At 40.8% G+C, this 27,761-nt stretch overlaps 1 protein-coding gene across 3 annotated transcripts in view; it reads left to right on the forward strand.

The window, feature by feature from the left end:
- The first annotated feature begins 298 nt into the window (after window positions 1–298).
- The window catches only part of LOC102198662 (voltage-dependent calcium channel subunit alpha-2/delta-4-like), a 77,067-nt gene continuing 49,604 nt past the window's right edge, over window positions 299–27,761 (forward strand). For 2 of the 3 annotated variants that reach the window (XM_005748763.1, XM_005748765.1), the window contains exons 1-18: window positions 299–894; window positions 9,346–9,427; window positions 14,279–14,395; window positions 15,836–15,895; window positions 17,813–17,975; window positions 18,067–18,198; window positions 18,604–18,664; window positions 21,723–21,873; window positions 22,649–22,723; window positions 23,143–23,232; window positions 24,110–24,223; window positions 24,687–24,765; window positions 24,839–24,972; window positions 25,175–25,192; window positions 26,567–26,644; window positions 27,061–27,141; window positions 27,225–27,299; window positions 27,521–27,607. In XM_005748763.1, the coding sequence (XP_005748820.1) occupies window positions 767–894; window positions 9,346–9,427; window positions 14,279–14,395; window positions 15,836–15,895; window positions 17,813–17,975; window positions 18,067–18,198; window positions 18,604–18,664; window positions 21,723–21,873; window positions 22,649–22,723; window positions 23,143–23,232; window positions 24,110–24,223; window positions 24,687–24,765; window positions 24,839–24,972; window positions 25,175–25,192; window positions 26,567–26,644; window positions 27,061–27,141; window positions 27,225–27,299; window positions 27,521–27,607 (1,725 nt within the window). In that variant the 5' untranslated portion in view covers window positions 299–766. The remainder of the gene's footprint in view (window positions 895–9,345; window positions 9,428–14,278; window positions 14,396–15,835; window positions 15,896–17,812; window positions 17,976–18,066; window positions 18,199–18,603; window positions 18,665–21,722; window positions 21,874–22,648; window positions 22,724–23,142; window positions 23,233–24,109; window positions 24,224–24,686; window positions 24,766–24,838; window positions 24,973–25,174; window positions 25,193–26,566; window positions 26,645–27,060; window positions 27,142–27,224; window positions 27,300–27,520; window positions 27,608–27,761) is intronic. The other variant, XM_005748764.1, reaches the window with a different exon arrangement.

Below are 27,761 nucleotides of genomic sequence, written 5' to 3' on the forward strand. Positions count from 1 at the left end.
ATGTCTTGTTAGCTGCTCTCTCTCTCCCTTTCTCTCTTTGAGCAGCCAAACTGAGCCTGTGCTTTTTTTTCTTCTTTTTTTCTCTCTACAGCAGCTGTGATTGGTTGCTGGGGAGTCTGTCTCCAGAAATTGCTCTAATCCTCTCTGATAAAACAGAGCAGCATCCAATCCCCTGCTCCAATCCCTCCCCACTCATCTCTCTCTCTCTCTCTCTCTCTCTCTCTCTCTCTCTCTCTCTCTGTGACGCTCTCTTCCACGAGGAAGAGGAGTTTTTAATCCAAGTGGATTACACCACAAATTGGGCGACAGGGAAGGCAAGTGGCTGCAGTGTCTACTGCAGACAACCAGCTTTATGTTTTCTTTAATATCTGCAAGGTGGTGAAATGAACCCACTCACTGTTCCTGGTTCCATAAGGAGTAACCTGGAGGAACTTGCTACAGTAGTCTTTCCTGTGGACAGTAGGATGGGTTTTTAACTCTTTGTCTGGGTGTGCAATGACTTTGAGTCTCTCTGGATCTTTTAGAAGTTGCTCTGATGAAGATGAGAGGCTGAAGCAAACAGAGAAGATGCTGGCAGCAGGACCAGTTTATTCAGACGTGATGGAAAGAGTTCAGGGTCAAAAGTCTGTAACTATAAATGTCACCGTTTCCTGTCTTTAGCCAACATGAGGAAACCGTTTCCTACAAACTCTTTATCATCTTCTTGAACATTCAGAGCTTCTCCCAGTTTGAGAATCTTCCTTTAAAGTCTCTTTAAAGGAGCTCCATGTCCGGACTTCAGGGATACAGGATGGACAGCATTAATGTTTTGGAAATGAGGACCCTCTTGAGGCTAATGGGAATTTTTTGCCTTTTGATCACAGCTGAGGCTCAGATGAAGATCCCACCTGAGACGTAAGTGCACAGTGTTTACGTCTCATAACCTCTGCAGAGGGTTAAAAATGTTTTTTATAGGCCTGCATTATTGTAAGACTGTAGATATCGTTAGAAACCCATGGATGGGAAAGTTGAATGTCATTCGCAGTTATGGTAACATGACTGACATGTTAATATGAACGCATATAGAATATAGTAAGCGTGTAGCTTGTAGAAAATAGTCCTGAATGGGCTTATTCCAGCGTCTGATAGTCAACTCCCAGAGTGCACTGCGCTTTTATGGAGGTCCCGAGAGAATAACTGTGTTTCAGCAGGCTGTTTTCCCTCAGGACTCCCTGAAATCTGCTCTCCACTGTCTTTGATTTTTGCAGGTGTGACAGTTAAAACTGATGTAACACTTCTAAAAACTCAGATTTAGGAAACCCAAAAGCTTATTTTAACTCAGCTGTTCAACATGGGTCACACGAACTGGAGTACAGCATCCAGTTTGGCCAAAAAAGCAGTTACTTTGCTATTAGGTTCTAAGCTGTTTAGGTTTTTTGTGTGGTTTATAAAGTTTTTCTTTTGTTAAAATAAGAAATACATTGCATTGCACATTTTTGACTACATGTCCCTGCTCTCCTCTATGTGTGGGACCTGTGGGAGGCAACTGGAAAAATGAGCAAGGAGCGGAAATAACCTTCTTTGGAAAATGCCTGGTCTCACTCTTGGAGAGAGGTTGAGGAGCTCATGATAGAACTACTTTGGAAGAAGTGATTGGAGAAGGTTCAGACGTCTAACTAGGATGCTAATTGGGTGGGTCCTAGGTGAGAAGTTTCAGACATATCCAGGGCAGAACCAGGACTCTGCCTTTCAGCTGACTTTTCAGCAGCTTGAAAAGGTTTGGGAATTTCTGCATTGATTGTTGACCCTGCAACCCAGGTGAGCAGGACAATATGGATGAATCGAGGGTTTCCAGTACATTTTTCATCATACGAATAATCTCCACTATGGTAGACTTCTATCCCCTGATTTCCTTTTATGATTTTGACTTGCTGGTTTAAATTATTGTTAATATGTGCAGAGGAGGTCAGGAGAGAACTGCAAGACTGAGTGTCTACATGTGTAAAACATGCTGGAGGCTTTGTTTGGTTTGGGGCCGCGTTTCAGTCAGTGGTGTCTCAGATCTTTCCAGAATTTATGGAGAACACAGATTTTGATAAACCAACACAATCTGGAAAGTGTCTGATTGACAGTGGCTTCATTTTTTATTGTGACAATTATTCCAAACACTGCCAGCGCAATAAAAACACCTGGATAGAAAAACACACTGGCATACTTTAAGCCATGGATTGGCCTCCGCAGGGTCTGGACCTCAACATTATCAAAGCAGTGTGAGATCATCCTGACAGAGAGCCTGAAAAAAGGCAGCCAACATCCAAAGAGCTTTGAACACCCTTCAAGAATTCCAGAGAACAATTGCTGAGACTACTTAAGGAAATATATAAGAAAGCTGCCTAAGAGAGTTCAGGCTGTTGAAGAATAAAGCTGGTCGTACCAAATATTGATTTTCAAGCTCATTAAAATTGTAGCAACTTTGCTTTTCTCTTATGTACTGTTTGTGACATGCAAAGCTCTTGCAGTGTGTTTATCTACCCAACATGTTTGTGGTTTTGTGTTGTCTGTTTTGCTGCCGTTGAAGCTCATTATCATGAATCTGCGAGGCAGTTAGAGAGCAGCAGCTCCCTGCAGCTGCAGTCCTGCACGGCTACAGCTTCCTCACACGCTCCCTCCGCATCACCATCTGTGGGCCAGCATGGCTCGCTGGCCACGGTCACCTTTCCAAGCCTGACCCACATTCTCCACCAAACCGCCATAGGCCTGGACAAACAGGGCCACGTCACCTGGCTACAAATGCACCTAAACCCCTGCAAATCCACCTCAGCCGCTGTGACATGCAGAGCTAAAGAGGCAGGACTTTGTACCAGTGACACTCAGTGACCAGTAACTGAGGTAACGCGATACTGTCAGACTTTCTGGCAGGCCGTCACAGATGGCAGCATCAACAAAATGAAATAAGAAGCTGCAGAGTTCACCTTCACTGGCAGTTCTGATGTAGAAGATCAGGCATGTATTTCACACACAATAATAATATTTCTAGGATTCACTTTTTTTATTTTGCATGTAAAGTATCGATCTATTGAATGTTTTGTTTTTCATCCAGATAGTTGTAGTTGTCACCTTTTACCAGCCTGCTGCTGCTTGGTTGCGTGCTCATGCACCCATGCATGGATCAAAGTAGGAAGATGCTGTACTGATGTAGTGACCAGTTCTGCCTCATTACTGGTCACATTACCACTTGACCAAAAGTGCTTCACTAGATTAAACTGACTGTTTTTTTGCCGCTTTTGTAAAGTTTGTGTTTCATCTGTGGGAGCGGCTCGTTTGTTGATGTTGGTGATTAATGGTGTCTGTTGGCTGATATGAGCTAGTGTTGCTAACTGTGATTCTATAAGATGGCAGATGAGGTTCACAGAGGCAGGAGCGAGTATAAAAGTCTTGTGCCTTGAACCCAACCTGCACACAGTCTACAGGCTGTTAGAAGCAGCCAAGAAACTAGAGGAAAGTCTTATTCTTTTGGTTGTGTTATAAACACTTAATATAAAGCAATAAAACAAGTATTTAATGCAAGTGCTGCATAGTGCACAGTTAACTGTAGCTTGTCTCCAGGCTTAATCATAAAGCTGTCTTATCGGCTGTATTAGACAGTACATTAACCCGATTTTTTTGCCATACATCACCATGATGAGTTAGATAAGCAGTTAAAAAAAAACTTTGACATCGCTCCAGGTCACTGTCTGGACTGCTGACCTTTGACCTGGTTGTGAAATGAAATGATGGCTGTGTATTTTCTGTCAGTCAGTCTGCTGGGCAGATCACCCTTGGCACAGGGGATTAGCTGAATAGACTTCAGAGGTGATCTTGATGGAGGATTTATTTTGGGAGCATTTTTAGATTGAATTGGAGACGGATGGGAGACCGTTGCTTTCATATATGCTGCAGCATTTTAGGACTGTTAAACCTAACAGTGAATATAAAGTGATCAGCTGGTACTGTTAGAACTCTAAATGTGAGAAAATAAATTGCTCTATAGGGCTCTGCCCCCTCAGACTTATACTGGAAGCTGTTTTCACAGGTGGACTGCAGCCCAGAACATTTCTACACGTTACCCAACATCGACGCAGGCGAGAACAAGTAACTGTCCAGTAACTGCACAGCGGTATGGCGTGGACAGACCTGAACCGAAGAGCGTGCTTCTAGTTCTTTTTTGGACCGACCTGGTTTTTCCAACATTGCCTGGAGTTCATGACCCATACAATCAGACTTTCAGTAGCAGGAATACCAACCCAGTATCTCAGTTGCTTCCATTCATACCTCTGAACACATGAAATACACTTTAACATTCTTATTGAGATTTTAAAGGCTCCCATGCCTGGCAGTACTTATTTTAATGTATTTTTACATTTGTATTTATTTATTTTTTTGGAAAAGGCTAGTAAGTAAAATTATGATGTTTTAAACAATGTGTCAGAAAAACAAGGAAACTCGGGCAGATGAGTTTACAGGGATGTAATGAGCACTACCCATTCTTTGTTATTGACATCTCCCAGATGTTTGACATGTGACATTTTACGTTTATAGGCAGTGTAGGTGATTCATTTATTATTTATTTTTTCAGACCTGGCACAATTTGTATCGAAAATGAAAACATTTTTATGTTATAACAGGTAGAAAAATGTCAGAGTAATCATTGCTACCTGTTCAGTGCGAAGCTCTGGGAGGAGTGTTGAATAAATGAAGTTTATCCATCCATCCATCCATTCGCTTCCGCTTATCCTTTTCAGGGTCGCGGGGGGCGCTGGAGCCTATCCCAGCTGTCATAGGGCGAGAGGCAGGGTACACCCTGGACAGGTCGCCAGTCCGTCGCAGGGCCAACACACAGGGACAGACAACCATTCGCACTCACATTCATTCGCACATTCACACCTAGTGGCAATTTGGATTAATCAATTAACCTATCCCCTCAAGCTGCATGTCTTTGGACGGTGGGAGGAAGCCGGAGTACCCGGAGGGAACCCACGCAAACACGGGGAGAACATGCAAACTCCACACAGAAAGACCCCGGCCTGATGTTGGAATTGAACTCAGGACCTTCTTGCTGTGCGGCAACAGTGCTAACCACCGTGCCACCGTGCTGCCTTAAATGAAGTTCATAGTTTCGATCAATGATATCAGTCAAATGATTTGGAACACAAGGGTGCTGACAAAAACACAGAAGGTGGAGATAGAGGGGGCAGAGATGAAATGGTAAGATTTTTCTTGGGAGTCACTTGGATGGACAGGCTTAGAAATGAGTATATCTGCGGGACAGCTCGGGTTAGAGACAAAGTTGAAGAGTTGGGGCTGAGATGGTTTGGATATGTGCAGAAGAGGGATAGTGGATACAATGGAAAAAGGATCATGTAGATAAAGCTGCCAGGCAGGAGGAAAAGGGAAAGACCTCAGAAGATTCAAGCATGTGTTGAAGGAGGACAGGATGAGCGACTGAAGTGTTTCAAAGGCGGCAAATAAAGGATTAAATACAGCAACTAAAGTAAAACGTAAATCTGCAGAGAGCTGAAGGACAGAGAGATTCATCAAGGATTGCTGCTTTAAGTTAAACAGTTTGGAAAACTAAAGGCAGACGCTTATCAAGGCATGAACACCAAAGGCATAGTGGACTCTAATGCACAACCAGAAAGAGGCTGAACTGATCAAACTCAAGACCTTTATTGTTTACAAGAAGCACTGATTTTAAAACACAGAATAACTTCCATGGGGGAATTTCTCTAGGATAGAGGACACTGGCAAAAGCGGAATTCCTGAGTTTCCAGAGATGCAGTTAGACGAAGGTTCACTGGGAGAGAGGAGAGCAGTATTAGATCCAGAAGGCTGGGTTCGGGAGAAGTAAGGACTGAAGGTGCAGGCTTACACGTGAGGGTTGTTGGTAAGGTCCAGGAGGGTGCCAAACACCCAGGGAAGGTCACAAGGAAGGGTTTGAATACCACACTGAAAAAAAGACAATTGGGCAAAGACTGGATGTGTGAGCTGGTTCTTAAATACTTGGAGACAGGAAAATAAGCAACAGGTGTGCCACCATCTCCTGCTGGTGTGCAGGAGATGGTGGCAACTCCACCCAAAGGTAGAGCTCCACCTGCCCAACCCAGCCAAGGCCTGAGAAAGAAAACAGGAGCGAGACAGAAACACAAGCAAACCAGTGCCTACCATGACTCCAGCTCAGTCTTCCAGCAGTGTTCATCATCTCTCTGAGCTCAGATTGAATTATTTGGGTTGTTCTGCTGACTATTACATTTTAAAATACGTAACTATAAGATGTTATCCAGCCAGCCTACTGATAACATGTTCCGGGGTCAAATTTCTATTCTATTCATGGTGGTCAAAATCTGCCATTTTTGATGTGTAAAAGAGTAAAGAGAAAATGGAGAGAAGAGTTCCTTACACGGGTAAACATGACTCAAACAAAATTATTGTTATTTTTAAAATTTTATACTGTCAAGAGTTCCGGGATTAAAGAAAAAACAGATAAAAATCTAAGAAAAAAGGGCAAAGCATCGAGCACTTAAATCACATGATCACTGATGGCATCGGGAGTTTTAACAAACTACAGTTTTGGCAGCTCTTTGCCGCTGAGAGTTGCTCATATATAATAAGACATGTGCATGATGGTACATAGCATTTCATAGTTTAGATGATTCATCAAAGGAATCTAGCACCCAGAATTTAAATGAACAGTAATTAGTTACATCTGTAGCAGAGCAGTGTGTCTTACATGGGTTATTGTCAAACCTGTTACAAGCCCGCAGTGTATTTACTGTGTGTGTGTGTGTCTGCACTGAACTTAGAGGATTAATGTCCAGAACAGATGGAGCGTGACCCTCCTTTTCAACACATGCTGGGTAAACTCTCTCTCCTCTCTGTCTGTCTGTGTGAAGTGCTGTGACTGAGGCACTTCACACTGTCCTCATTATGTGTAATTATTCATCACCTGGACCTGGAATATTCTGATGATGTTTTCCCTCAGAATGGTTAAAGTGAACGTTGTTCTCCTCATCTCCAGATTGATGTTTTTGCTTTCCAATTCCAGGGGTAACTTTGAATAATTCATAGTTCAAAATGGGCCTTCGGGTCATCCTGTGTCTGAAACAAACTGTTTAGGCAGTGTTTCTGGATCATGTGCATCTATGACATGATGGAGCTTTAACCAGCCTGTGTGCATGGCCTTCACAATCAGTGATCATCAGCTTTGAGACATGGCTGAAATGCAGAAACCATGACAAAGCTTTCACTGGTTTTTACAGATGGTTATAGTACTTCACTCTTCTACATCTCTCCTGACCTCCTCTGTACATATTTTATTATATTATATTTCTATATCATATGATAGAAACATTATAGTGTCTGTTGTGTTAATTGTCCGTTTTGCTGTTGCGACACAAACCAAAACTTTAACTTGCAGCTTTGTTGCATTGCTGTGGGTCTGTGCTGAGTGGACCCCTGCAGCTCTCTGCTGTGACCCAGATGAGGAGCAGATTATCTAAATCTCTTTCATCACTGTCGTATTTAAGGGCCTTTTTCTGCTGTAATGCACCGCTGCTGAGCCAAGCGTTGTCATGGAAACACACGGTCAAGCTTACACTAAACACCTGAAAGCGCAAGAACGTAACAACAGAACTTTTCATCCTGAGGTAAAGTGGTGGTATAGCACAAACAAAGGGTCCCTGCCATTGATGAGAAGTGCTCCAAGCTCAGTACGAGTCCAGTTTGTCTGAGTGCACCAATGATTTTTAGCATGCAGTGGCTAACAGCAAATTTTAAACATGGGCTTCTTTCATGACCGTTTTGCTGCGATGCTTTCCTCAACCAATATTTTAATGTTTAATCAAAGAAGTTAGAGGACAGCGTGTATGTAACAGATGGAGATCAAAAGGTCCAGCACACTGCGTTATTCAAACCCAGCTGGCATCGATAGCAGCTCAGACAGGTGCTACAAATCAGGCCAGCCAACCCAGGTGGTCAAACGCGATCCACAAGAATCAGGAAACCAAGCGGGATGAATCATATTATAAAGGAATAAAAACTGATAAACCTCATATATTCAAATCGGTAAGTACACAGAGTGAAACTTAACACAAAATAATATGTGGCATGACACTATATACACACTGCTCCGACAAATTGAAAGAACACTGGAAAAAAAAATCATGCTGCATATCGATACAGATATAGACTGCATGATGTGTTGGGAGTAAAAGGATGTCACATTGTTTCAGTAGTTTCTACGGCCTGCATGCTTTTATGCATGCCTGACCCGGGCCGTGCTCGTAATGAGATGATGGATGGTGTCCTAGAGGATCTTCTCCCTAATTTTGATGGCAGCCACACATCTCAAAAAGTTGGAATAGGGCCATGTTTCCCACTGTGTAGTATCCACTCTACTTTTAACTCTACTTCTGGGAGAGGACAGTTTTCCCATTCTTGTCTGATAGAGGATCCTAGCTCCCAGCAGCCCTGGCTTGTCTTTGTTCTATTTTTGCTTTCTTGGTGCTCCAAATGTTCTCACACACTGCAGGCAGGAAAGTTCAGCAACCAAACTCTTCTACTATGAAGCCATGCTGTTCGAGTAGATGAAGTATGCGGTATAAGATTATCTTTCTGAAATATACAAGGCACCTCTGACAAAGACATCATCTGTAAAAAAGTGTATATTTCTGTCAGCATTGATTTCACCTTTCCAGATTTTCGAGCTGCCAGTTCCAGACACTGACGCACCTCCGTACCATCAGAGAGGCGGACTGAGCTGAATACCGATAATGAGCCGGCTGGTCCGTGTCCTTGTTGCCTGCAGTGTTCTTGTTTTCAGCTAATGTTTGGCTTAATTGTTCTAAAATTCACGCTTTCCCTTGATAAACAGTTTGATTACATTCTCACATTGTATGAAAGTTTCAGAGTCCAACAACGTTGGTGAAACTTCCTTTGAAGTGGATGTAACAGTGGCTAATAGCAAAAACAGCAGAACTTGATGAGCTTCTCGGAGTCATTGGCTTGTATTAAACTCGTTTCACAATGTTTTACAGTCCAAATAGACATGGACACATTGATAGCTGAGGTAAACAACAGCCTAAGAGCCAACACTCACTTTACAGCCAGAGCTGTTTGTCTTACAGCAGCCATCTTAGTTAGGATAATACATGAAGTTCATTTAACTGCAATCTACTGATATCTAGTGGTGAGATTTTCTTTTCTTTTCTTTTTGCTTGTTTGTTTTATTTTTTTTTGTTTCCTTATCTTTTGTTTGCGTCTCTTCTTGTGGTTTTCTAACAGTCTGTAATGTGAGTCCTTGATATTGTCTGTTGTCTTTCTGTCTTGCAGGGTGCAGCAGTGGGCGTTGAGATTCTCTGCAGAGCTTCGAGAGTGTGCAACCAAATACTCTGGATCTCTGCTGCTGCAGAAGGTAAATGAAGCCAGAACTGGTAAAAGCAAATTTCAAATTCAGAAGTCGTCCTAAAAAAAATGTTCTAGGATTTGTCATTTCGACAAGCCTCAGACTTTTACCAAACATTTGCACAAGGCTGCAAGAAAGCATAAATACTGACTGAGCAATGGTTTGGCCAACGTGTCCAAAACTGAGAGGTTCTATTTCAGCCTTTCATACTTCTGGAGCGTTCACTCTCTGTAGGTTCTACAAAGAAGTCTCATAAACCATTGAGGTTTGTATTTGTCTTTTCTGGTGTTGTATTCATTTGGGTTGAATTTTCTTTTAATAATTAAAACATGGCCAAAGTCTACTTTAGATGTGAGTTTCTTACCCTCAAACTGGTCCTGAGGCTTCTGACTGTTTGAACTGGAAACAAAGAGCAATTGGAAGAGTTCAGATGTGCATTCGTGTATGTTGGTGAGTGTGCCTATCATTGTGTGTGTGTGTGAGTCTGTGTGCACATTTATGCTTGTTTGCCAGGACAAACACACCCAGGGATCATGATAATGCCCAGATTGAGGACTGAGCCCTCTTTACCAGCGTCAGGATTTGCGGCCTGTTCTGATTTTAGACATTCATCCATTTATCTGTCAGATTTAGAGCCGTCAGAGGCAGTCAGCAGTTTGTATGCTTTTAAACACACATCCACCTCCTGCAGAATACACAACATGCGTGTATAGGAACCAAAATAACCCCAGATAACATTGTTTTCTGCCTTGCGGGTTTCATGTTGTTTTCATGTACGTTTTCTCTGGCCATGAATGAGAGATAAAATACAGCAATTGTTGGAGGATTGCTATATGAGCAAATCTATGAATGTATCAGTGCTAAAATGAATGTTAAATGATGTCAAAAGGCTGACCCTCAAGATCATCTTGTATAATAACCACCCCATAAACTCTATGGGATTACTTTATGTGCCTCCTTATCCTTCTCACCTCAGTGACATCTGAAAGATAACACAAAGAAATAAAAATAATTAAACAAAGATTCAAACCACATTTATCCACCATAAATTAAAAAAACAATGAAATGCCAATTTCAGCAATAGTAGTGCTAAGCACATTAATAATGGTGAGTTGTGTTTGTGTGTTGTTCACACTTAAAGTCTGGTTCGCTTGCAGAGACGAGCAGGGTAGAGCTACTTGAAAGGATTCAGGCCACGACTGGGACCAAAAAATGATTGAAACATCCCCAACTGGCTGATCAAGAAACCTTTTTTTCAGGGAGTTTAAGCCCACATTACATCATCAGCATCACTCTGTGCATTTCAGCAGTGTGGGGGGAAGACAGGAAGCCAGAATATCCTGAAATAAATCCAGTTTTGGAAACTAGCATTTAAAACTAAGAGCACATGCAGCTCAGTGCCCTAGCACAGATTTATTAGGAGAAAAATGATGCTACGGGTAATTACGGTACTTACAAGGATGTTTTTGGTAGTGTTTGCATCCATGTGTCATCATTCTGTAAACATCATAGCTTAAAAAGGTTTGAATGATCTTGTGATAAAACTGTAGGGGTGTAGAGTGGGGTCATGTTAGCAGTCCATTAAAATCTGGCTTACATCCATCGAGGTTTTCGAAGTCAACTTAATGATTTATTGGTCACAATTTAACAAAACCAATTTACGAAACACTGCAATAAATGTCATACATGTAATAATCCACATAAATGATAGAAAATAATTGCATTTAAAATGATGTCAAGTATATTTACTTTGTTTTTAAGAAGGCACATTTTAATAAAGCCTGCACTTTGCACTTGTTTTTACTGCACTACAAACTTCTTAAAGTACATTTGGTTTGCACTCTCTGAATGCTTCTACTTTTCAACATTGTTTTAATTCTTGCGTTGGATCCCTGTTTTGTAAAGCTCGGTGCTAGGACCAGTTCTGTTAACAGTATACGTTAGGGGTGGGCAACTCCAGGCCTCGAGGGCCGGTGTCCTGCAGGTTTTAGATCTCACCCTGGGTCAGCACACCTGAATAAAATGATTAATTCAATACCAGGCCTCTGGAGAACTTCAAGACATGTTGAGGATAGGGATGGGTATTGATAAGATTTTCACGATTCCATTTTCGATTCTGTTTAACGATTCGATTCTTTATCGATTCTCTTATCGATTCTTATTTTTAAAAAAGGAGAACACTAAGGTCGATTAGCTTAGAACTTTGTTTTTATCTTCTCTTTGAACAAGATAGAAATTTAGGAGTAACATGGCCTTACAAACCCAACAGTGAGATCTTAAGAGATCCAGCCTATGGCTCTTCAATGGGGTGTCACCGGGTCCCCAGGAAAAAAAATGTAAATGTAAAATAATAAAATAAATATTCTCCTGTAGCAATAACAAAGTATAACATAAATTATTCTGTAGCAATTACACAAGAATATCCAGTAATGTCCCTGCCTACAATTAAACACATTCACTTACCAAAGTGAAATCGGGGGCATCTGCTGTGGCAAATGGGTGCAAGCCTTCTACCACAAACTGAGTCACTGCTCGGTGACATTCGTCTATCCTGGCCTGAAAGGAGACGCTACCAGTAGACTGCAGTGAGAACTGCCAGCATCTGAGCCAGACTCTGTCTCTCTCATCGTGGTCACCTAAATGCACAGTAATGGCAGGTTTTGTAATAAGGCAGATCGCGCTAACATAATATGCACTGTTAGTTGATTATTTACCTGCCGCATTAACGGGAGAGGACGTGCAAACGTTACCGCTGCTGCTGGGTTGAGATTCACGAGTCCGGAGCGGAATTAAAAACACGACATTCATTTAAGGTTATCGCGTGTTTTGTGAGCAAATGCTTTTGCATATTCGTAGTGTTTCCTCCCTTAAATGAAATATCTACTTTGCAAGTATTGCAAGTTGCCCTGTTGTCGTCCGTTCTCGTAAAGTATAACCAAGCTTTTGAGCATTTGAGCCGCTGGCGCCGTGTTTCCTGCCAGGTAAATGACGCTCCGCAACGTGGTGACGTCATTCGGGGCGACTGGACTCGATAAAGGAATCGTTTCGATTCCAAGGAATTGAAAACAGTGGGAACCGGTTTTCAACAAGAACCGGGTTTCGATACCCATCCCTAGTTGAGGATGTCATTTAGCTGTTTGAATCAGCTGTGTTGGATCAAGGACACAGCTAAAACTCGCAGGACACCGGCCCTCGAGGCCTGGAGTTGCCCACCCATGTTATACATGGTTTCCCTTGGCAGTATCTTCAGAAGGCATAGCATACATGTGGCAGTATAATGTCCTCGTAAGTGGATATCAGGCCCTTGTAGAGCAAAATTTAGTATTTTGGTCTAGACAACCCAAAATGGGATGTCCACATATGTGGACACCAGGTCCTAGGAGGTTAAAGACCTCATAGTACCGTATCACACCAAAGGAAAGTACTGTTGCTGCACAGCAAGAAGGTCCTGAGTTCAATCCCACCATCAGGCCAGGGTCTTTTTGTGTGGAGTTTGTATGTTCTCCCCGTGTACTCTGGCATAATGGTGCGAATGGTTGAATGGTTGTCTGTCTCTGTGTGTTAGCTCTGCGACAGACTGGCGACCTGTCCAGGGTGTCCTCTGGATAAGCGGAAGTGAATGGATGGATGGATATCATTAATCTCTGGCTCTCTTCCACAGCATGTCTTTTGTCTTGTCTTCCTCCCCTCACCTCTAACTGGTCGTGGCAGATGGCTGCCCCTCCCTAGCCTGGTTCTGCTGCACGTTTCTTCCTGTTAAAAGGGTTTTTTTCCTTCCCACTGTTGCAGAGTGCTTGTTCATAGGAGGTCATATGATTGTTGGGGTTTTCTCAGTATTATTGTAGGGTCTTTACCTCACAATATAAAGTGCTTTGAGATGATTGTTGTTGAGATTTGGTGCTATAGAAATAAAATTAAATTGAATTGACCTCTCAGTGATGGGTCACTCTGCAGCAACCCATCATAATCAAAGGTACACTAGGTTACATTTCCACTGAGGCCCCTTCCTCTAAGATGCAAAACAACCACTGAGAAATCCTTTTTGTGACTCCATAGAGCTCTGTGCTCATTATACTGTACAGCAAGTGTGCAGGACTGAGATAAAAGATTTTCACAGAGGTTGGACTCAATGTTTGGCTCTGCTTGTGTATTTGCTTCAGTTTGGGCAGCTTGAACTAATTGGAATTAGGGAGTGACTTAATGAAGAGATTCAGAGTGTAAATACCCAGACTGGGCTGACCCTCCGCACACTCAGCTGGTTTATCCACCTCGAGCTTCTTGATCCAAAGAAAGTGACCCAATAACCTCAGATATCCCCTCAGTATAAGAATACACGCAAGCACACACACATACAGAGAGGGAGAGAGAGAGAGACGCCTCCACTGGAGTTGATTTACTCTGAATTATCTCATAAAAAGGCAGCTGCATTTTATTTATACTGTAAACACAGGATAAGACATCAGACCTTGTTGGGAATATCCTGAAATGTCGTAATAACTGATGACACGCTGCAAGTTTGTCTTTCTAGAGTTAATGTTTATTTAATGTACAGATTCAATGCTTTTCTTTGTTGTTACCAGAACGGTATGGATATTTTGGCGGCTGCAGCTCAGGAGTTAGAGCCTTGGCTGCTCCAAGGTGCTCTCTAATGCATTCATCTAAGCGCGGATGAGTTTAAATGTTAGATAGAAAAGCAGTTAGATGTTGAAGAAAGTGCTTGTAGGAATGTGAGTGCGTGGGTGAATGGGGGATGATGTGTAAAGTGCTTTGAAATAAATATTAAATATGTTATATGTGTTGTTATTGTATATTTAAAAAAAACTTCTGGTGTTCTTGACTCTGTCTTTGTTTTTGTCTCAGAAATTGAAGGATGTGGAGCCAATCATTAAGATCGTAGAGGTGGATGGACAAGACCTGGTGAAGGACTACTCTGATGAAATCGAACGAATGTTGGGAAGTAAGATGAAGTCGGTGAAGGTGAGGATCATTAAAAGGAGGTTTTTCAGGACTATTCCTGGGAGACCGAACTAATTTGAACCCATGATTTTTAAAATAATGTGATTCCTGCTTTTGCATCTTCATTACAAGATTGTGTTTTTTAGTACATGCTGTTATAATTTGTGTCATTAGTTTGCTGCCTAACAAAATACAGCAGAATGATCCGTTAGACAGTTTTCTTTGTGGCATGAACAATATCACTGTGATCACTTTGTATAAAGTGTGCAGCTGGAGCAGTTGAAGTAGAAGTAGTTGGGTCTGACTGGTCTTATGGAAAAATGTGTGATGGTCCTAAATGTATTTCAACTGGAAGAATGTTTCATGGCTGTGCATCAAGCTGGAAGCTCAGAAAACCGAGCTTTAAAAAAGCCTCTGTTATTTATGCATTTATGCATTCAAATCATGTTCTGTTTCTAACTGTCATGATAGGCTGTGTGGCAGGCAGGAAGGAAAAAGGACCCAAAATGCAGGACTCTCAAAGACGGGACTGGAACTGAAAACACAACTTTAATGCTGGAAAAATCTCCTTATAAATAACTCCCACAAAAACAAAACAAAACTCAGAACAGAGGAATTGCACCACTGGAACACTACAAACACACAGCATGTAGAAAGTATGACGCAACAAAGACCAAAGGCCAACACAGGGCTTAAATACGCAGTGGCGTAATCAGGGAATGGAAAACAGGAGGGAGACACAGCTGGGAGAAATTAGGGCTAACTGAATACGCTGACATAGGACTGGAACTATCGAAATAAAACCGGAAACAATTTACAAAGACGCAGACTTGACAGAGACAGACAGACTTGACAGAAAATATAATACAAAATCAAACCAGCACAACTCAAGAATCAGAACATAAATAATAATCTAGAAAAACACCAAAATATAACAAACAGAAAAGCTGCGTCAAAATGACCCAGAACTGTGACACTAGCCTTGATAAAAATCATTTTGGTGCTTAAATGTTGCCTTTGTTGATGAATTCCTTTGTGTTGAACTCTGCGCTACAGTAACTAATTCACTTTTTCCCAACGCAGCTAAATCCAGCTGTGCATATTCCTTTAAAGCCATTCATATCTGAATTTTTCTTAAAGGAAGTGCCACAACTCATGGAGCCACAACTCATATTGTTGTGGCTCTAAGGAGTCCTGATAATATTGATAATAAAAACGAAAAGAATCTGCTCACCAAAGTCCTTTTCTTTCTATACTCTTTTGAGACTGTATAATAATAATAATAATAATAATAATAATAATAATAATAATAATAATAATTTCTTAGCTCATTGTAGCTAATGAACCTTTAAAATGTAGATTTTGCACATTTCATAATTTTTCGCTGGTTTGCTTTTCTGTGCATGTGCAGTGCAGTCTTTTAGTCTCCGTTTTATTTCTCTCCTCTTTTTCTTGTGCCAGAGGTTAGCAGAATCTGCAGAAGACTCAGATTTGTACCATGAATTCAATGCAACATTAAAGGTCAGTGCAACTCTTTGGTTTTGATGATAACTGATTCACTGGCTAGTTTGGAATCACCCAGGACGTATTCTGTATTCTGCATGTTTAAATTAATGCTGATGGACGATAAAACCTCCAAGTCTGTCATGTGTCAGTGTTTGGTGCATTTGTACTTTCCTTGTCTTTAGCTGAATGCTATCATTAGCTGACTGTGCGTGGATCAGAGTTGACAGCAGGCTGTGAGGCCGGAGCAGATTGGAGGTTTAAACCTCAGCTGACTCCTAAAATTAGATTAGGTCAAACTTCACTGATCCTATAGGAAACTGGGTCGCAAAGAAACGCACAATAAGCATCAGGGAAGTTAAGTATTTCTGGATTCTTCCATCTGTGGGTTTGTATTTCTGATATTCTGCCGTAAACTTATGTGAATGAAACAAATGTAATTTGTTCTGTACACATTTTCATATTGTGAAGCCAGAGATGTTTAACCCTTTAAAGCCGGTCGGAGTGGGCACGCTCCTTTTGCGTAACTATTTTTAAATCCCAGTAGCTCTGCAACCATGTAAGCTAGCGCAATAATTTTTTTTTGCATATGAAGCCGGATGAGTTGTACTTACATCTTATGCCATCAGCTTGTCCTAGGTCACGGTTTCCTTCCACATAAAGCTTTGCAAAAACTGCATAAAAAGCACTTGCAGCAACAAAAGCATAATATTCCAGAAACACGCTTTGCTGATCCGATCAGCTGTTTGTAACACTTCCTACGTCCATCAGCGCGAACTATCGCATGTCCGCCATGACCTGCCCGAAACCGGAAGTGACGTCATTTTGCGGAAATGTAGTTTTTACCATCAGGGCCTTATGAGCCTATACTGGTGGGGGGTTTTTTTTATAATTTGCATTATAATATTTATTTTTTGTTTTTCCTGCAGTATATAAAAATTGGTGTATTTCAAAAATAAAACTATGAAGACACTTAAAATAAATTTCCTGTGGTGGGAAACTATTTTGTGCAACTTTTTTGTATTTACAGTTTTGAGGGATAAGCCTCTTAAATTTCTCTAACTAGAAATATATGTTAAAAAAACAAAAACGATTTTCAATTTTTTTTGTAGTTTATTGCACTTTTTTTGCAATTTATGTAATTAGTATGCACTTAATGCATACATATTATTAAAATTTGGACTGTAATGGTTGTATTGCTGTATAGCAACTTGAAATGCTCCCAAAAATGTCACTACAGCATGTAAAAATATAATATAAGCTCTGGCGGACTTGGTTCTATGGTAGGTCTTAAAGGGTTAAACAGTATATTCAAACACAAGCACCTAATGATAGAGTTTGTGATGTTGTACATGGTAGAAGTCCTAAGTCAATTCAGCTTCATTTAAGCAACACTAAATAAAAGTTATACCAGAGCACCTTATACCATAAGGTCCAAATAATAACCCAACAATACCATTACCATCACTTGGTGACAGAAGAGGGGAAAAACTCATTTTTGACAGGAAGGGATGCAGGAAGGTCCTGTACAAGGAGAGAGAGGACAGAAAGAAAAACCACAAGATAAAAGCTTAAAGATATACAGTATTGGTGAGAGAGTACACAAGAGGCACTCATGCATTATGGGACGTTTAGGACCTTAATGAGCCCATAGCGGCAGAGGCGCCCTGATCCAGTCAAACCTTATTAAAAAGGAAATGTGAGATGCAACGTGTTTTTATAGCTACTGTCAACATCAAAAACTTTTTCTCAGCCTTTGTTACCAAAAACCTGACAGTTTTCAAGCTCTGCATGCTTATGGTGGCCCTGAGGGGTCAAAAACACAAAAACACATTAGACCAGATTCTAACTCCTCAATAATCTGAATGAACTGAAAATCAGGATTTCTGTGTGAAAAACAAAACAAACTGAATTTCCTGTTGCTGCCTCTCCCAGTTTGATTACTACAATTCGATGATGATCAACACTGCGGATGAGGATGGGAACTATGTGGATCTGGGTGGAGAATTTCCCCTCGAGGAGAATGAACATTTTAATAAACTGCCTGTCAACACTCAGATGAGCAACATCCAGGTTCCCACCAATGTGTACAACAAAGGTCAGAGGTGCTTCATGGCTGACTCCCTCAACATAGGTCATGGCTCTTTAAAAGGAAGCTCTAAATCAGCATGTTTTTCCTCTGTGTGCAGATCCTAACATCCTCAATGCCATCTACAACACAGAGGCTTTAAACGACGTCTTCATCGGTAACTTCCAGAAGGATCCTACACTCACCTGGCAGTACTTTGGCAGCTCCACGGGTTTCTTCAGGATCTACCCTGGTGAGTTCAGCCATAAAGTGTCCTGCTCGTTTCCAGCTCCATGATTTTATTTTTGGCTCTAATAGAGTAGCTTTGCATTATTTCACAATTCAAAATAATCCTTATGGTATCATTTACTCTTTTTCATGCATCTGTTGCCACTGATGGTGCCTCTGTTCTGTTCTGGGCTCTTGCTGTGGAAATACCAGTCTTTGTTTGACCCTAATGGTCCTGACTGAAATAAAACAAGTGAAATTAGACAGTTTGACATCATTTTGGAATGATCATATAATACAATTCCATACAATCCACACAAACTTCCCTGTTTGTCTTTCAATATTTCTTATATCCTTGTATCCATGTACGTTTTTTCTTATTGATATCACAGGTGTCACTCTGTGAACTGACTCCTTGTCTTTTGGTCAGGTATTAAATGGACTCCAGACTCCAACGGTGTTGTAGCCTTCGACTGCAGGAACAGAAACTGGTGAGTTTGTTCTACCAATCATTTGTCATTGCCTTCTGAGGTACAGTTCATTTGAATTTTTTTGTATTTATGGTAAATGGTAAAGTTCAGTGGTGATAATCATGTGGGGGACACATTACTCCAGAACCCGAGAACCTCAAAAGCTTAATGGGCTCAGGTTTTCCTGCTTTTTATCTCTGAGAGGCTTTGAAGTGACAGAGTCACACTACTCACTGGGGCTCTGCTATTTTTGGAACAGTAAAATAATCATTTCTGAGGTTATGTGCTTAAGCATAACAAGGGCTATATTTCACCTTGGCTGTTTGGTTTGATGACCCACTGAAGCCTGCTTGATTAGGGTTGTGTCTCACTTGAATGATATTAAATACTTAAATGTCCTGCAGGCAAACACTGAGGCAGCTGGGTTGCTAAGTTTAGCATGTTAATTTTAAAGGTGTCAACTCACCAGCAGCAGAGAAAGAGAAACACAGAATCCACTAATGAGGGAGGCTGGAAGCACCTCAGTCAAAGTGTGAATTTAATCTTTTTACAGATGCAAGAAGAAGAAGACTTCATTATATTTCACTGCCTTCAGCTCCCCACACAAATAAAGCTGCTTCAGTTAAAGACATAAATGCTTCTGCCTGAACGTAAACCAGCCAAACATGGTGCTTACTCTTCCAGTGGGAGATAGAAAAGCTTCCAAATTTCTGAACACTTGTAGAATCATCATCTTTAAGAGTAAAACCTCATTATCAGGGATGTACCAACTGTGCTACTGTGTATAGACTTATCTATATAACAGCAGGAATTAGTACAATGCAAAAATGGAATAAATCCCTCCATGAGGCTGAATTTGAGTCAGTCTAAGTGGCCACTCCGCTGGCTTTGCATTGGTTGAGCAGAGGCCAGCCAGACACTGATCCTCTGGAAAAGACGATAAGCTGCTCCTTAGCCGGGTCACGGCAGCCCACATGGCACCATATGTGACTGCTCATGCATTTCTAAATAATACCAGAGAACTGCATATGTCCCTGAATGCCACATTACTGCAGCTGAGCTGCCATACATCTGCAGGGACTTACATCAAGAGAGACTGTGAAACATGCAGATTGAGTTTGTGATGATAGATGATACGTTTTTATCTGCAGGGGCAATTCCTGGATTTTCTAAAAGCAGCTCATAAAGAACCTGTTGAGAATGTTCGCTGGAAATCAGACATTTCTGCCAGAAATTAATAACAAACTCCTTACGTTGATTAGAATTCACCAAACTATAAAGATTTGATTTTTACACAAATCCCCAGTTCCCCTGTATGAAGCTAACAATCTGTTAACCATAAATATATTTTATTCTGTTCAGTGCTGGACAGTCACAGTCTAAAGGTTTAAATTCACCTTTGCAAAGTAAAGGAGTACAGGAGAACCAGATTTCTGTGAGTTATATGATGAGGCCACTTTTCTTTTCTTTCTTTCTTTTTTTCTTCTTCAAAAATTGGCCCAGGAGCATCCACACAGTTTTTCCCAGAGACGAGAAGATCTGCAGTTCATGGTTCCCTCTAATATCTCTGTCCATGTTTGAGAGTGACAGCTTAAAGTATGATTTACTGCTCAGCTTTTAATTGTTATGTGTTATCATAATTAGTTAAGTTGGACATTTTGCAGACAGCTTAAAGTGGCCATTAGGGGAAGTGCAGTTTTCGGTTCTTCTATATTGGCTGTACTTTGCAGGCTCGGAGGTTGCCTGATGCTCCTGTTCACATTTGACCTTTGGCTGCTGGAACTGTTGCAATTAGATTGTTTTAATGGATGTTGAAGGACACTCTAAGATTCCTCACAGTGTTACTGGAGGCCAGTGTAATCCAGAGTAAGTATCGGGTTAGACATCATGTCTCCAAGGTTTATGGGCCGACTACAATCATTTCAATTTTGTCTGAATTTAGAAGCAGGAAATTCGAGGTCAGCCACTCCTTTGTCTTTAAGACATTCTTGTGGTTTAAGTAACTGGTGTGTGTCATCTTGCTTGGTGGATAGATACAGCTAGGTATCATCTGCATAGCAATGATAATGTACGCTCAAAAAAATCTGTTGTTGGATGAATTTAATCGCGGCACCTTTTTCCACGTGATTTAACCAAGTACAATAACCCATTTTTGACCATGTCAAACCAACACATTTGGCATTTGGTGGTTTAATGTAATCAGATTACGTTGGATCAACGTAGTATACTTACATTGACTTGAAGTGATTTATTGAAGTATTTAAAGTGAAATTTGTTTTAATTCATTCGACACAAGTTAAAAACTTTAGGAGAACACAATGAAATCTTGTTGTTTGAACAACTACTTTGGTAATCAAGGCAATTAGTCTTGCTTAATGAACCAATATGGCGGTTGATGATTTCATAGAGACAAACAACCATTTGCACTGACATTCATGGATAATTTAGAATCACCAATTAACGTAACTCTAATTACACACTGCAAACCAGCCAGATTGTGGATTTGAACCCAGGCCCTTCTTGCTGTGAGGCAACAGCAGTAACCATCACACCTCCAAGCTGTCACTCCAGGCTTAACAAAAGTAGGAAAGCTATGTTTACAAGGCTTGATGCAGAATTTTCTGTACGTTTTTGTCCTTGACAGGTTGAACCACAATAAATAGCAATAGCATACACGTGGTGTGGGTGTAGTTGTCTGCCTCTTAAAACTCCAGCGATTTTCCTGCAGTTTGACCTCTAATATGATCTTGTGAATTTTGTGATTCCAGACAACTACCCACTCTTACTAGATCGTATCAGGTCATCTCAACAAGAACAAATTAAGTTGCTGAATTTCATGCAGATGCTGCATGATTTAATCACGTTCACCATAGAAACATGAAATTATTTTGTTCAAATTACAAGTTTGAATCTTGTACACGTAACAACCAACCAATTTCTTTTTTCTGAGTGTATGCTAATAATATATAATATATGTATACAGGTATAATGTCAATGGCACTGCTCCACTACTCTGTGGAGTTTGGGCCAATGTTATTGATCCCAACAGCCATTGGCTGTCTCCACTTCCTGTGTACAGGTACATCCAGGCTGCCACGTCTCCCAAAGACATCATCATCATGGTGGACATTAGCGGCAGTATGAAGGGACTGAAGATGACCATTGCCAAACACACCATCAACACCATTCTGGATACACTGGGAGAGAACGACTTTGTCAACGTCATTGCTGTGAGACATGCGCACATCTACTTAAAAACTATTACAGTGTTGTGACTCTGAGCAGCGTTTAAGTGAAAAATGGCAGGAAAACAACAGTCATGACCAAAAGTTTCACAAGTGGCATAAATTTGGAGTTTCATACATTTTTTCAATTTAAATTATTTTTACTGGTATCTAGAGTTAAAAAATAACCATAATTATTTCCTTTCTTTTTAAGACTTATTGGATAATAAATCACATTTATGCAAAGAGATGGTATTTACAGTGATGGTAATCCATGCCTGCTTCATTAGCGCTACAGGCTCATAAGTTCTCATATCGTGCATATATCCTGAATCCCTGAAAGGATTCAGATGCAGTACTCAGAAAACTACATACAAAGTACCAGAGACAAACACCATCCAAATGAAATGGAAAGGAACTAAACAAGAACAAGGAAGAACTCCTAACATAGAAATGTCACAAGTTATAACCAAATAACTATAAGATCATCAAATTAACGTGTTGGAACCAACACGTTAATTTGATATTGGATTAAGACCTGGCTGGTCAGGAAACCACTCACAGCTTAAAAACTGTAATCACTTCTCAGTTTCATTATGAAAAGCATGTGTTGTGCTGCTGTGAGTACTTTTTAAGTCTGGGTAACATCAACATCATTGTGAATTCATAGCTTTATCACTAAAACATTAAAGGTTCAATTACTGGATTAGTTAATGGAACCACTGACTGCCTGTTTTTGCTCATGAGCCTGCCTCGTCTGTGTTTCTTTCCCTGTCTGCAGTACACAGACTACGTTCGCTACGTGGAGCCGTGTTTCAGAGGAACTCTGGTCCAGGCCGACTTGGACAACAGAGAGGTGAGACCATTATCTGCTTCATGGAAGCCTAAAGAGCCCAGGAGGCATCTTAGCAGCCATCACACAGACGCAAACACAGAGGAAAACCCCGAGTGTCATTATCAGATCAGCCTCTTAGCCTAATTCTTAAAGTGCATCAGAAACCACAGCAGGTCAAGCTGGAGCTAGAGAGCCTCTGTGCTTGTGAGAGTTTCAGTGTTAAGGCTGAAGGTACCGTATTTTTCAAAACTACCTCAAACACAAGATCAAAATTAGTCACCTAAGTAATAAATGATTGAAACTTGGTTGTAGTTGACTGACAGGATAAAGGGAGGCGCATATATTCAAATTAAATTAAATCAGAATTTCTTTGAATCTGGGCAATAAAAATGAATGTCTGTCTGTATACAAAGCCTCTTTGTACTCGTTTCCTGTCTCAGCACTTTAAGGTGTTGGTGGAGGAGCTGCATGTCAAAGGCGAAGCAAAGATCAAGAATGCCATGAAGGAGTCCTTCAAAATCCTGAATGAGGTTAGTGTCCGCTCAGCCCGCTTTTTACCACTCTCCTAACTTATATTGATTTTATCTGCTCCATCTTGGCCTGATTTCTAAATAACATGGCCGTGTCTACCATTTTTTTAACAACACTTACATTTACCTACCAATGAAAATATCAACTCCCCTAAACCACAGGTGGAGTTTCTAAAGAACATCAAAGTAAACATTCCCATCATTTTTTATCCCTCAACCATCAAAGGCTCGTGGGGTATTTTTGTCACCCCGCCGAGTAATTCTGAGTGACCTCGACAAAGTCAAGGTCAGAGGTCAAGTCTTCTGACAATCACCTTGGATTTTTCACATTTTTACCTTTGGTGCATTGAGTAACACTGCTGACTGCTGCTGGTTTTTTAATTATTTCACTGAGAGTAACCCGAGGTGTTCAGACCCAGCAGAAAACTGTGGTGTCAAACTGGACTGTGAATCTAAGATAAGGAGATAAATTCTCTTATTAAAACTAGTTTTTTAATGGTTGAGGCTTTTAGTGAGTTTACTTTATCTTTTTTATGTTTTTGAACATCTTGTCCATGCTTTTATGACAAGATGTTTGGACTACTGTAATGCACTTATTGTTTTCTCTGTTGGGTACAATACTTTGTTAAACTGTTGTTTGGATATTCATGGTTTAAAACAATTTTAAGCTGGTTTAATGTTCACAACAAGCTTCCTGGAGAGCGGGAAGACTCAAAAAGATTTTCTTTACAGTAAAGTTGCTGTTTCCTTGGCTTAAAAGGGGCTTAAATCTAAAAAATGATATCTAGCATCACAAAGTGCTTTTTTATTCTCTTTTCAAAGAGTAGAGATCGATGATGGAGTTGTTGCTGTGTCTAAGTTGTGCATTTGTGTGCAGGCGAGGGCGAACGGTCAGGGCAGCATGTGTAACCAGGCCATCATGCTGATCACAGACGGCGCCATGGAGGACTTTCAGTCCGTCTTTGAGGAGTTCAACTGGCCTGAGCGCAGGGTGAGGACCGCGAGCTGAGAACTTTTCCATATTAGAAATGAATTAACTCTACATCATAGCCTGTTTCACCTCATTACTTACTATTATTACACCATTAATATCACCATATTTGTTTCTTAAAAAGTTACTGTTACAATAATATGTAAATATATGAATATATTTTATAGTGACGTCACTTAAATGTCTCTATATACTGTAACCTTTGAATGTATTTTGTCTGTTGTTAGACAGTTCTATATACAATTGTTGTATCAGCGTATTACTTGTGTATTACTTTGGTAATTTATTGATTATTACCTCTTAATTGTCAAAGTATCACCTCATTCTTACTCAGTTTGAGTAAGAATGAGGTGCTCTAAAGCCGACTTCCTGTGTTTAACTACAGTTGCCTGCACAAAAACATTAGCAGGTAACTTTGTAAACGGGCAAACACGGACATAAACAGGTGTGCCACTGTGTTCAGGTGCGAGTCTTCACCTACCTGATTGGCAGAGAGATGACCTTTGCTCAAAACACCAAGTGGATCGCCTGCAACAACAAAGGTCGGTCCTGTGTGTGATACTTTCCTGCTTTTTCTTCATGCAGACACTAATATGCTCACATGTGTTTTTTCAGGTTATTACACACACATCTCCACACTGGCAGATGTGCAGGAGAATGTCATGGAGTACCTGCACGTGCTCAGTCGGCCAATGGTCATCAACCATGACCACGATATCATCTGGACAGAGGCCTACATGGACACTGTGGTGAGCCTGCCTGGCCAATCAAAGGGCTTAAAGAAGCCATTAAACATATTTACAGTATACACTACCATTCTATTTAAATCTGTTGTGGAGGGCTCATTTAAATCAGAACAATGTCATTATTGTCATGTGTGTTTTTTCTCCTCGTCTCCATGAACCCATTATCCCATGATCCTCTGGGCCTTCATCTCCATCACCCCAACAGCTTCCAAACACAGAGGAGGTAAAAAAAAAAAAGTTGCAGTTTTAGATTAATAGTTAGTTCTTCATCTGTTGGACTTGTGTGAAGCTCCTACAGGTTCTACCATCAGTATAAAACATGGAGTTTAATTTGGCAGCTTAAAAGCAGAATTACTTATCAAATTAAATGCCTTAGTAAAAAAAATAATCAGGCAACTTTTCACCTTATTTTATTTTTGGCATTTCTTTTATCAGAAGATCCAAAGGATCAGCGCAAAGTTCAGCTTTTTAAGCTGCAATGGTTCAGAGCTGCAGAAACACAGCTTACAAATACTACGACACACCTGTGTGAAGATATCTGAGAACTGCATGGACATGTTTGCATCTCAGGTTTTAGGCCATGTTCTTCCTCCTGTGCAACAGGAGAAGCCTTTCAAATAGCCATTAGCTGCCATGTAGGTAAGGGTGAGGATTTTAAACAGCATTGTAAGTGTTACAGGGAGCTTGTGAAGTGTCATCAAAGTGGAGTTATATGCAACGGTCTGTTTGATGTAGTAAATTAGCATTTTTAAAATTGCGTCCAGGCAACCCACGGTGTCGACTTACTGAGTGCAGAAAAAGAGAGTTACAGAAGTCTATACAAGAAGAGACAAAACACAAACAAGCACCTTTCCTTGATGATTTTAGTGAGTTGGAAAAAACAGCATTTGGAGAACTCTGTGTGTCGAAGGACAAGGACTGATCAACACGAAGTCTTAGATCAGGTACACTAACAGGAACAGTTGAGGGCAAAGGACTAGATTATTCTAGATCAGGACGGGCATATTTTCTGGTACAGAAACTAGAACCTCTGTCTTATCAGCTCTGAGCTTCAGAAAATTAGACTTTTTAGATTCTTTTATCTTTATTTTGTTCATGTAGAAGATCATCCATTCATCCATCCCATATTCCCACATTCAAATAAATAGATATATGGGTTGACTTTTAAAAAGGTGGCTTTTTCTCATAGTTTCCTGAAAGTTGCTGGAGGCCTCCCTGAAGTGTTCTCAAACTGATTGTAGTGCTCATATCATGGTCGGTTGGCAGGTCCGCATCAGGACCACACCACCACCTGGAGTTCAACCTCAGATGTGCACATAATGTGAAATCAACACACCGACAAATAACATTCTCTTTTTTTAAATCTGCAAAACACCTTTAAAATTAAGAAATGACCCAAAATGCCAACATACTATATAAAAACAAAAATGTAAAACCTGTACGGTCCCGTCTGTCAGAGTCTATCCAGCGACACGTTGTGTAATGTGGACAGTAATACTGTGTGCACCTGTTACAGATTTGTTGTTCATTATATTGAGTGTTTGTCTGTGTACTTCAGGTAATCACACTTTGTGCCCAATGTTCTCTCGTCTCTCAGCTTTTCGCCACCAAGGCTCAGAGTCTGCTGCTCATGACCTCAGTGGCCATGCCGGTCTTCAGCAAGAAGAAGGAGACGGTCAGTGTCAGCTCTGATACACATCAGCCTGACGATGAAGAGCAGCACGTCTGTACAGTCAATGAAAACAGAAATAAATCGATAAATAGTTCAGATGACTTGTCATGCCGTACGTTTACTATGACATTTTAAATTCTGCTTTGCTTTGGAAAATGTGAAAGAGAGCAACTATTTTGTACTTTTGAACACTAAACACTGCTGCAGAAATAGCCTGCTGTTGAAAATGCATATCTTTTGTTATATTGAAATTGCACAGGCATTAAAAGTGTAGTTAAACTTTACAGTGACAGAAAAGGAAGTTTCACTGGGACACGCCACTGAAGGTCAAAGTGGGCTGAATGTGTCTGAAAGAAGCACAAATGAAAAGGCTGGTGCTTGATTATAACTCTGAGTTTTGACTGTGCGTCTGTCTCCAGCTGTCCCATGGCATCCTGCTCGGTGTGGTCGGCTCCGACATCCCGCTGATGGAGGTGATGAAGCTGGCACCCCGATACATGGTGAGCTCTGGGCGGTTTACTCTGTTTCTGCTTTATTTTATTTCCAAAATAAACGCTTTAAATATTTTCTGCTCTCCTCTCAGCTGGGAGCTCACGGCTACGCCTTCCTCATCAACAACAACGGCTACATCCTGTCTCACCCCGACCTTCGACCTCTGGTGAGCTGTGTTTCAAGGCCACTTTGGAAGACACATTTAGCTCACGGGCTCCGTGGCAGCTGCTCTGATTTACTTGAGCTAAATTTAAAGTAATAAAAGTTTAGCAAATCTCCTGAAGGGTGCATTAAGAGGGAACGGTATCAAATATTTATGAGAAGGGTTGTTCAGTATTACACACACACACACACACACTCAGTAACAGTGCCTCTTCTGTCCTGCAGTACAAAGACGGAAAGAAACTGAAGCCGAAGCCAAACTACAACAGTGTGGATCTGTCAGAGGTGGAGTGGGAGGACACAGACGAGCTGGTAAACACAAACAGATTATTTCAGGACACAATTATTGATGGGTTTGTTCGGATATCATCATGTGAATGTCAAAAGTTCCAAAAGCAGGAAAAGGGAAACATCAATAATGTCACACGTGCAGCATATTTTCAACTCCGTAACATCAATCGCCTCC

The sequence above is a fragment of the Pundamilia nyererei genome, unplaced genomic scaffold (assembly GCF_000239375.1).
Source record: "Pundamilia nyererei isolate P.nyererei 1_Seehausen unplaced genomic scaffold, PunNye1.0 scaffold00229, whole genome shotgun sequence".
Lineage (NCBI taxonomy): Eukaryota > Metazoa > Chordata > Actinopteri > Cichliformes > Cichlidae > Pundamilia > Pundamilia nyererei.